The 11520-nt window shown below is 40.8% G+C and overlaps 1 protein-coding gene across 2 annotated transcripts in view; it reads right to left on the bottom strand.

The window, feature by feature from the left end:
* Nucleotides 1-4203: 4203 nt before the first annotated feature.
* LOC126236994 (general transcription factor 3C polypeptide 1) overlaps nucleotides 4204-11520 on the bottom strand; it is a 351606-nt gene continuing 344289 nt past the window's right edge. For both annotated transcript variants that reach the window (XM_049946720.1, XM_049946718.1), the window contains exons 31-32: nucleotides 4679-4769; nucleotides 4204-4513 (exon numbers count right to left, since the gene is read on the bottom strand). In XM_049946720.1, coding sequence (XP_049802677.1) covers nucleotides 4392-4513; nucleotides 4679-4769 — 213 coding nt within the window. In that variant the 3' untranslated portion in view covers nucleotides 4204-4391. The remainder of the gene's footprint in view (nucleotides 4514-4678; nucleotides 4770-11520) is intronic.

The raw sequence follows: 11520 nt of genomic DNA, 5'->3' as shown, positions 1-11520 counted from the left end.
CTCGTAGTTTTTACAGCTGCCAATAAGTCACCACATACCGAGGAAGGAGGACAACACCATCTTCATATCCTGGGTCCACACTGCACCATGATGTGGTAGGAGTGCTAGTGCTGGTGCTGCTGGGAACAGTTCTTGAGGTGGAGACCAAAAGGTGCTGTGGTGACCTGTGTGGCAACTGGAGACTGTAGAGTGGAGACGCAGAGCATTGTTGGGTGATGATAGTTGGGCTCCCTGTCAACAGCTGAGCTGATGTCATCACCTGCGAAAGCTTGACACCCCCACTCAGAAGTTATGGAATTTCTTGAGTGCATGTATAATGGCTAAGGACTCTTTTTCAGTCTGAGAATACTTCCTTTGAACTGCCATCAGTGTTTTGGAGGTGTAAGCTACTGGTTGCTCAGTTTCATCAGAATACCGATGTGCCAGGACAGCCACAATCCAATAGTCTGAGGTGACAGCTGCAACTACCAACTGTTCGCCAGGCTGAAAGGCAGCAAAATATTCAACTGCTGGCTGAAGGAACTGAAATTTGTCAAGGTTACACTTTAAACCTTCATCATGGAGTGTGTAGAACAATGTACACAGGTCCTGGAGATGTGCCTCAGTGGAAGTTCCAGTTACTACAATGTCATCGAGATAATTGATACAGCATGGTATATTTTGCATTAATTGTTCAAGAAGTTATTGAAACAGGGCAGGAGCAAAGCAATCCAGAATACAAAAGGAGTGTTGACTGGCAGGAGATACTGTGACTCTTCATCACACAGAAGTCACAGGTAGGTTTTGGCCAAGACAGTTTTCAAATAATATCTTCCAGCAGTGAGTGTGGCCATCAATTGATTTGGATGTGGTACTGGATATGAATCAATGTGAGTCTGTTTATTTACTGAGATTTTGAAGTCATCACATAGCTGCACTTTTTTGGATGGCTCCTTGGTGACTAGCCATGGCATCACCCACTGACTAGATACAACTGGTTCAGTGATATCCAGCTGTGTTAGTCTACATTCTTCTTTAACCTGGTCGCAGAAAACTAATGGGAAAGGGCGTATTTTGTGACAGCCAGGGTGAGCTGAAGGTTTAAGCATGATGTTGGCTGTGAACCCCTTGCACCACAAAGTCCAGGAGAGAAGATGTCAGCAAATTCCTCACATAATGCCTTTCAGTCCTAAAACGACACTTCATCTGATACTAAGTTAACAGTATCTCTGATTGTAAAACCAAATGACACACAGATTTTCTGCTGAGCTGCAATCTACTATCAGAAAAGTTATTTGTCGAATGGCACTTTTATAATTGGTGTCAATCATGAACTGACCACTGATAGGAGTGATTTGCCTATTGTAGCTTACTAAACATCGAGTTGCTGAAGACCCAGTTGAGCATTGATGTGCACTGCAATAAACCATTTGTAGCATTTGGAACTGCTGGTAATGATTAAGTTTATGTCCATATGCTGTTCTCGCTGCTACCCACAATGAGTTGTAGAAGACTGACTTACTACTGCAATGTGTCCCGACTTACTGCACTTGTAACAAGTTGCCCAATGATGGGGGCAGTCTTCCCAAGAATGTTTCTTAAAACGCACTGAGCGAGATCGAAATGGATGACAGGCTGCGGCCTTTTTACGTGTGGGCTGTATTGTCACTACATCCACATCGTCAAAGTCTACTGATGCCTGGTGCCTACCAACTAACATGCTGACAGCTACAATGACCACCCATGTTTCTAATTGCTGGCCTGCTGCAAGTGAAACTTTGAAAGCCTGCGTGATAGCTAGAACTTGTTCAAGTGTTACGTTGATTATTGAAACATGAGAAATTTTCACAACCAGAAAAGTTTCCTGCTTATCAATGCATATCTCAAAGACTATTACAAACAAAAAAATAACGTCTTCGTGTCTACACAAAATAAAATACATTTAAAATGCAGTCTAACTTACCACAAGGAGATGATGGTAGATGGCTGAACAGTATTCTTTAGCCTCACAACATGGAATAGAAATTGCTCGAAATTAAGTCACAAACACAAGATTTAATGGAAATAAGATGTTCATTACAGTACACTATATACTATATGTTAAACAATGGGAAAAGACCACTCAAATAAGAGTCAGAGTCAGTGGACCTATCAGTGCTGCTGCTCATAGTGACAGATATTATCAAGTCTTCAGGGCACTGTTGCAACACATCTTCATTTTTCCATGCTTCCTGTATCATTCCTTTAACGTGATACACTATTATTTCCTGTCTTCTGGTGTCACTTTGGTCAATGTAAACTTTTTATTTTCTACAGCAATGTGATGATTAACCTGAGCCCAAATCAGTTCTATTGTGTTGTAGTGACAACAATAGGGAGACAATCTGAGCTTTTATGTCTGCTTTTTTGGTTCTTTGGATTGTGTTGTGACAGAGGTTCTAATAATTCTGCCATTGTCAAGTTACTGTTAACCTACGTCTTCCATTTCTCTAGGTAGCAAACAATGCTGTTTTTCTTCATTGCCTTTGTGTGTGCCTTGTCTTGTATAGCTAAATGATATGGAGCATTATCCACGACAGTTATAGAGTTTTTTTTTTATTATGTATTGAATCACAATGTCTACAAACCACTTCACAAAAGTATTGTGGTTCATATCTTCATGGCAGCAGACGTTTTTTTGAAATGAATAACAGCAGATTACTGGAAATGAAACCTTTTGAATTTCTGGCATGTGCTACAATTATTCTTTTACCGCTGCTGATCAAAGCTGCCGTACTAAAGCTGCTGGTATTGTCTGTCCAGTCTTTTTGTAAACTCTGTTCCACATTCACCTGTTTCAAGTCAAACAATACTGTCAAAATTTGTCCCTACTAACTCTCTAAGAAAGCAGCATTGCCAGGCTGGAATATCTTGACATTCCATAAATAACTTGAACCCAGAAATGGATTTATAGTAGAATCATAACTTTTTCACGAGTAGTAATGAGGATGATTTACTAAAGTGAAACAGGTCCTCTGCTGCTACATGGGTAGGATGTAGCTTTTTGAGTATCGGATACTCCTCCCTTGAGTGAGATCCACATATATAACGATGAATTGCATCTTCCTGAAAAGAATCGAGATCTGTAACACTCTTCTTGAGGCACCTCTTCTTCCCATGTGTCTTCAATTTAGATAACTCATCTGATTCTTCTTTCATGAATTTCTCCTTGCAGTTTATCAGTGATCATTCGCTGGTTTGTAGAGCAGCTGTAGTTCACTCTACCACTTTTTCAAAGGAACTATAGCTGTTTCTGCAGCCTCTCAGTCCACTCATATTTTGACTCCTTTCATCATATATTGCAAGGTATGCGAAACTAAATGTCACCCAAATCTCTCAATACAATGGTCAGCTGAGGACTGGCTGGCACAGTGCTTTAGGCAGCGCAGCATAGCGGAAGTGGCAAAGCAGTTCGGAGTCGGCAGTGCCAGGCTTCCAATGATGTATTGGTGGTGGGAGCTGTTAAGTGACAACTAGTTTAAGTCCGACTATGAATCTTATCAATATAATTGTGATGTTTTTAATGATGAAGTATTTTTGTTTTGAATGGTTATTGTAAACTGGAATAAAGTATATGAAATGCTGTTTAACAGAAGCATTGTATTTATTTTTAAAGCTGGATGTTGGATTTTGTACTGTCAACTTCCAGCAATAATTGTAGCACTTCAACAAACAAAATTTGATCAGTAGAGATTGGAGAGTGTGCTGAAATAATAAGGTGAGCAAAACTGAATAACAGGAAGTCTTAGTTCCCAATCAGAATTTACTTTGCCATAGGAACATCACACCCCCTTTCAAATCTACTGAGGCACTTTTTTATTTCTAATACCCCTTCAATCTTCCAGAAATCCTCTTTGCTTCCCTTGCTCATTTTGCTTTCTTTTTTTCCTCCAGTTCTGTCTAATATTGTGTGTAATACTTACTATATTGCAAAACAAGTGTATAAGTTAGTCATCCGATGCACATGGAAAAAGGTGGGTTACATCTAATTTTTAAGTTGATCATCAATAGTTAATTAGCACATTGTTCCATAGATCAAATTCACAATATGGAATATTTCAACAGAACAAACATAAAACATGCCAACTTCAAAAAATAATATTTATATCGCTACATTTGACCATTTTCAGTTAGTTATCTTCATTCAATAATTTCCCTGTGGTATAGCCAGAGTTAAGACTGAAGTATGATAATGTAATGGTCTTTATTTATTTACACAGAGTTGCATTTAAATTAGCCTACAATGAATTGGATTATAAATCCTACTGTACACAGTATAAATATGCATTACATATGTCACCAAAAGTAGAAAAAATAACATATACTTTGAAAAAAAGATAAATAAATTTGAGGACAGTCATAATGAGTTAGTGCTAACAACTTAAGAAGTCCTTTGAATATGTCTTCTTTCCAATGAACTGTCCCAATCTTGTAACAGCATCTGGTTGTGGATCAACTACGATATCAGCACTACTTTCGCTTCCATCAGCAGGCACTGTAAGTAATTGTATGTAAATTACAGATAGGTACAAACTGCATTTTTGAGGTTATTTAAACAAAGAAAACTTGTTCCCAGGAAGGTGATATCACACCAATACTTGAAATAAAAATTATGTGAATGGTATTAAGAATAAATAACAGCTACCATCAATGGACTCACATATAGTTATATTTGATGGTGATGAAAATAATGTAGCCGGCCATGATTTATGAATGGTGTACATCTTAACACAGCCCATCTTCCACAGAATCTAGAACACAAAGAATACTTTACATATTACAGGAAAAACTGAATCAGTATATAATAAATTATTGAGAATGGAAAGCTGCTAGCCACAAGTAACCTATGCCACCCATTTCTTCATTACAACACACATTTATGTAGCTTAAGATTTTTCAAGAAAAAATTATTTTTATGACATTGTCAAAATCACAGCAGAAGTTCTGTTTTTCAAATTGAAACAAAAGGAAATATGGTTGCAGGGAACTACCTATATACACTATATTTTATCATTTCATCTACAAAGTCTCTCCATGGAAATCCTAAGTGCTCCATATGAGTTCTACACAAGAAGATACAAACAAAAAGCATCTCTTATCTTTCACCAATTTGCCAGAAATACAAGAGAGATGTAATTTGAGAAGCTCAAGCCGAAAAATGAAACTGCAAGAACAGGAAACTGACAAGAATAATTTTTCGAAAGCTCCCTCTTCCAAAATCATGCACCTTTTACAAGGCATTCTAGGGCTGCTGTGCTGACCTCCACCCCTTTTTCTGTACTTAAAATTAATGGGTGTTTAGAAAGGCAACTTATAAGTACCCAACAAATTGTGCTATACTGAGATTGTACTATTTCCCCACGTAATTACTGCCTTCCACAATTAAATTTTGCTATCACTTGGAAAACTTCTTTATAGTCACACTTTGTTTGTATTTGAAAAAAAAAAAAAAAAAGTATCTCTCTCCCTTCATTATTACTGCAAATCCTCCTAACACCATCTATGTATCTTAAAAACATAAACAGTCAATAGTAGCAAGGGTTGTACTGTAAGAAGAATTACTTAGGATTTAATTTCAATCATTTAATAATAATAATAATAATAATCAGTAAAAAAAGAAAAAAAGCTGCTGTGTGACAGGAGAGCTCCTGTCAGTAGAATTCTCAGTTGATAGTAACAAATGGTATATTTTACTTCATTTTTCTCTTTATACTAACTAAATCCCATAAGAATGTTAGTGTATGTTTCTCAGGAGAATGCAACAATGTGTCAGTCTTGAAGCCAGGCTCACAATATCAAAAGCAGACATTAATACAAACAAGAATCTTTTTCCCATCAGCACGACAATGAGAAAATAGAATTTCGAAACTGTCCATAAAGTGACCTCCATTTGCCACATTTGTTTTGCTGTCTTGCCAGTAATGAAATTGTAGTATATGTAGTGCTGGACCCCTGCATATTCAGCCACCGGCTTCACAGATGTGCTTTGTGGGAGAGGCACAGCCTGTTTTACCTTATGAGGTTGTTTATCAACAGAATGTTCATGGAGCTGTTTACTGCTAAGCCTCCTGCGGTCCCCATAACATCTGGGGCACAAGTTGTGCCAATACATGGTGCGCAAGTCATGGTAAACAGCACTTGCTGCTCAACCCCTCTACAGTCAGTTCAACTCTGGGCTCCAGAATGAGTATCAACAGCCTTGAGTCTATGCTTTGAACCACAATGCCTGCTACTGCTGCTGCCCATCAAACAGTGCTTTCTCATGCCTTCATCTCAACCATTAGCACTGAACATCTGTCAGTCACTCCCAAAGACCAGACCTGCAGTTTGACGGCCCACAAGCACACAGCCATATAGTACTGTGCTGCTGATTATCCTTGGCATCTCCTGGCTCATCACCAATATCGATGATGGTGGACTCTGCCACAATACACACCCACTACACATAACTGAGATGGACTTTTAAGGTATACTCAGCTGTGGCCTTTAGTTCTCTAAGGCGTACTTAGCTTAGTTCACAGTTAATAAACAAGGGTTGACATTGCAATGTGTGAATTCGATCACTACCAGTCACACCAGTAGGCCAAGAATACAACAGTGACAATTAAAGTTAATGGTTTTGTGTTACAGTGCTCTTCCCTCTTCCTCATGTACTACAATGGCGCTGAGGATAAAGGTTTCATGTCTCACTGCCCTTCCATTGTCCCCATATACTACAGTTGTGACAAGGATAATGTTTTCATGTTACAGTGCTGTTTCCTTGTCTGCAATATACTGTGTTACAGTGCTGTTCCATTGTCTGCAATACACAACAGTGGCGAAGACGATAATGGTGTACTGCTACAGTGCCTGCTCATTATTTGCGTACTTCAAAGCCAGCTCAAGGTTCACTGGCTGCAATGCCAGCTTCTGGTCTCATCTGGCACCTGACTAGCACACTTCTCCATGCCAAGCTCAATGCTGCCATACCACGTCGCTATCTGCCCAGATGATGCAGCTATGGCCAGCCCTCTTTCTCAGGGTGGTGGTGATCAGACAGGACACGTACAAGGCAGCTTCTTCATGTGTGTCTCAGTGTTTCCTCATGTGCCTTCATTCATTTTCGCTGGAGCAGGTTTTTTTGTCAACTGTTTGCATGTTTTTCATGCAAATGGCATTTTCACTTGAGAGCTAGTTAGTCTGGATGGGACAGCATATTCATGTTATTTTGTTGTGACAGCCTGTATTCAAATCTGACTATTGTGCGAGTGTATCCACCTGTGTACTGGAAATGTAATGTTTCTTTCTTGGGTTCCATATCTGGGTTCATTTGTATGCTCGTCTCCCTTTCAGAAGGCTTTTGTTCTGCACCTGGTGTTCATGTTTCTTGGTAGATGCAAGTTCTTGGCAATGTTCTCTCTTTAGCATAATTCGGGTGGTCTATATATGTGTTGTCCAATGTGCATTCTCTTGCTGATGTTGGTCTGCATAGTTCTCAGTAGTTCCTTGGTGTATTTGTCACCTTTCTGCGTACCATGCCTGTTCAGCCACCAGAGCAATAATTGTCCAAAGCCTTTCCATTCAAGGATCAGGCAATTCTCGACCATCTCCCTGCTCACTCAAGTTCTACAGTCTCTCTCTCTCTCAGTGTTCCAGTGGGCGTAATCAGAACCAGTATCTGGACAGGACATCTAGGATCTTGTGTGTGGCAAGCTGGCTCACATTCTGTCACGTTTGTTTACAATGTTGTCAAGCCATGCAGCACTACATTGCAAGTTCACAGAGTTCTCTGATAGAAGTCCTCTGGTATCAGGTTAGCATTTGCACAACACACCATCAGACACCAGCTTCTTGTAATTGGCCCTTTAGCTTCGGTCCAGTCACCCTGGTCTGGTCATGGCGACCACTGGGGTCCAGTCATTACAGCTGGCCCTCGGTTACAGGGTGTATATGGGGACAAGGAAAAAAAAATCCCGGATTTCTCCCGGATATCCCGTTTAAAAAATATGCTTTTTCCCAGGCGAAAATACACTTTTTCTGTGCTAAGTGACAGTAGGTTTTCCGTAGATTTTTCCTCGGAACTGTAAAACTTATCAATCCTTTGAATGGTTAACGCTTTATACAATCGCGTAGAACTTCCCGGAAAAAGAAGAAAAGACGGGGCAAAGAACTTTTGGAGAGACTTTTAATTAAAGAAAGGAGAGAAGTTATGGAAAGACCTTTGATTTGCAGCAACATATACGCTGCATATTTTCGTATTACGGAAGTATACATTCGAATTGCACCAAACACAGCGCGTTAGTTTCCGGAGCGTTGAAACCGAGGTTGCGATGTCCTTTTTGTAAGCGAGTCATATCTCAACCCACGAGATCTCGTCAGCCGATGACAGCAGCTATACAGAGCATAGGACATGTGTTATTGTCAGCCAATAGCAAGATCACTGGTTACATAGCGCGAACACGCAAGAGGAAAAGTTAACGGTTTACATTAATGTACACAGTACCGTATATCTACAAGAAAAGCTAAGCTTTCGCATATAATATTAGTCTCTAAGATTAACACGCTACAACAGAAGCTAAGCTTTCACATGCAATATTGATCATTTTTTGCGTGTGTTATACTTTAAGACACACCACACAAATGTGCCAGTAAATTTAAAATTATGACATAAATGTCTCGGCTCGAAATTTTTGTTAAGTGGCTGGTCCTCAAACTGTTCAGTTTCGAACCCTCTGTGATTTAGATATCCATCCCACTTTCTCACACGTAACATAATTCATCTTAAGTAAAAAGAAATTTACTTTGAAAGTAACGCTTTTCTAACCACCGTTCGCAATACTATCTAGAGACTGTTAGAAATAGGTTCGATTTACCAGTTGCCAGAGAGCGCCAGAAAACAGTCATTATTGTGCGTGTGCAACTGCAGTGGTGTAGGAAGCCCATATGTTTGTGTGTATGAAGCACTAAGAGAGCTTACATTACAGCATATAAGAAACAGGGCATCAGAGGATACTCCAAAGAGCATCGGAATTTCGTAAACCATACTAAAATGCATAATTCAGCTAGAAGTGCAAATTGGCTTTTTCCAGATTCACAATGAAGCAGGTCCCATCTGACATCTAGCTTTTCAGTGTGGTTTTTGGGATGTAAATTTTCTTGGATTACCAGTACTCTACGATCTCATTTTTGGTTCTTTATTATGGCATAATGCCATATATGGCAGAAGATGATAACGTGCACTTGAAATTCAGCGAACAGTTGGAACTAGTCAATACTGTAGAATGAAACACGTCGTTTCAAATAAAATGATTGCCTCGGCGGAAAGGTTAATAAAGCAAAATTTCTTTAGAAAACTTGCAAAAATAACTTCACTGTTCTGCAAGGTGATTAATGCTTGACTGCTACTAACTTGGAAATACATTATTAATTTCAGTTTTCTGATTTTATTTTTGCCCTCCGTAATTATGTGAACGTATTTTAATTCATTTGATAGCTCCCGGCCACAGAAATCCGTCTTGTTTTCATTTGACCTGGGAGCTGTACACGAAGAGAAGCAGCGAAATCACTTAACGTAAGCAGGGGTCACGTGGAGGTTAACCCCCTACCTGTGCAAGCGTGAATCTGGCAGCTAGGGCGCGCGAGAAAAATTTTCTCGTTTTCATCTGGCTGCTTGCTGCTACTACCGAAATAGTTAACAGCCAAACTTCAAGTAGCGGGACTGTTTGTACGCGAGTCAAATGCGCATGCGCAACAGACAGCTGGCAATTGGTCAAACGAACCTAATGTGAAAAGTTGTGACGTCATGCTCATAGCAAGCAGTTTATTGTTACGAAGAATTACAGTCTGCGCCCTACGGCCTTTGACATATTTTAGCTATTTGCAGACGCTTGTGCGTCACGGTTTTTTGTTGTTGTAAATTGCACATTTCCTTTGCCACTAAAGTTTTGTTTTTTCCCTCTCGTTTATATTTTATTGCTGCAGTATCATTCTCCAGTAGCAGGATACAATAGCATTCTTTGCTAGAGTATCAATTCTACAGTCAAAATTACAAAAATTTACCTGAAAGCTAAAACAATGAAAAATTCCCGGAATTCCGAAAAATTACCGGAATTCCGAAAAATTCCCAGATTTTTCCTGGTTTTATCCTGGATGAAAAAATTCCTGGATTTCCCGGTTGTCCCGGGTCGTATACACCCTGGGTTATCAACAGCCCAGTCGTTGCCAGTGCCCAATCTCTTGCCTGCCCTGTCATGGCCTGCAGCCTTGTTGTCACTGAGCCTACTGCAGTCAGCCTCGTGACACCTTTCCTGACTGCCATGCAGGCCATGCAGGTGCTCAGTGCAACTATTCCCGCTGGTGCCACTGTAGCTATCCATATGACAGCTTCTGTGGTCACTGCCGATCCTGTCATGGCCAGCTCTCCAATGCTGTTCCCAGCCATCACTTCTTCTGTGGCAATCCTGCAGCTGGCCCAGCCATCCCTGCTAGTGCTGCCAATCCCTCATGTTCTTCCAGGCCTTGGGTTGTGACTTCTTGGAAACTCCACTGCCAGTCCTGTCTCGGCCAGGCTTTCCCCATCGCTGCCTATGGGAGCCAGCTTCCATTCCCATACATGGACATAACGTGCTTCTCCTCATGAGGATAATTTTTTTGTGCTCATCACGGATTCAGTTCTGTATATTCACACAACTTGCTTTTGAGTCTTTTTATGCATACAGTACTCAGGCGAGCTGTGGTCACTTCTCAGACACATGTTTGCACAATGACTGATTGTCCTGTTGTTTCATTCCTGTTTGCTCTGGTGGCTGCTCGGTGGCTCCTCCCACAGTTGCTGTGCTGCTCTGAGATGACTGCACCATCTCTTTAATGGGCACTGGGAGCACTCATGGATGCGATTTCTGGACCGGGCATGGCCCCTGCTTTCCCTTAAGCAGTTGTTTATCAACAGAAAATTTGCTACGTAATTAACCATCAATCCTCCTGGAGCTGCCACAATGTCTGGGAGCACAAGTTGCACCAATACAAGGCGTTTGGGTCAAAATAAACAGCACTGCAGTTGCCAGCACCTATTTGTGTTTCTGAAATTGTGTGTCCCTGTGAAGTCAAGCCTGTATTCCTTCGCTGACGGGTACTTAGGTCACTGCTCAACCCATCGACAGCCAGTTATGTTATGTGCTCCAGATCAATCATCAGCCACCTCAAGTCAGGCGACAATGACTGTGGCTGTCGCTACCAATCAGATAGTGGCACGATAAAATTTTCTCAGGTTTCCAGCAGTGTCCAGATACTTTTGATCACACAGTGTACGAGCAAAGACAGGCGTAGGACTGGCTGTACGATGCTGTTGCAGTGGCCTATATAGCGTCCTGGTAGTCCGGGAATTCGGCGTGTGGTGGTGCCAGGTGCCGAGTGGAGACTCGCTTCCATCTAGTGACACTGGTCCTCTAGTGGTTATCTTGAAATGGACTACGCAGACAGTCGGCAAATCTACACTCATTCTCATAAATTAAGGATAATGCTGAT

The sequence above is a fragment of the Schistocerca nitens genome, chromosome 2 (genome assembly GCF_023898315.1).
Source record: "Schistocerca nitens isolate TAMUIC-IGC-003100 chromosome 2, iqSchNite1.1, whole genome shotgun sequence".
NCBI classification, from domain to species: domain Eukaryota; kingdom Metazoa; phylum Arthropoda; class Insecta; order Orthoptera; family Acrididae; genus Schistocerca; species Schistocerca nitens.
Note: the sequence above shows the minus strand (reverse complement) of the source record. Positions and strands in the feature narration are given on the sequence as shown.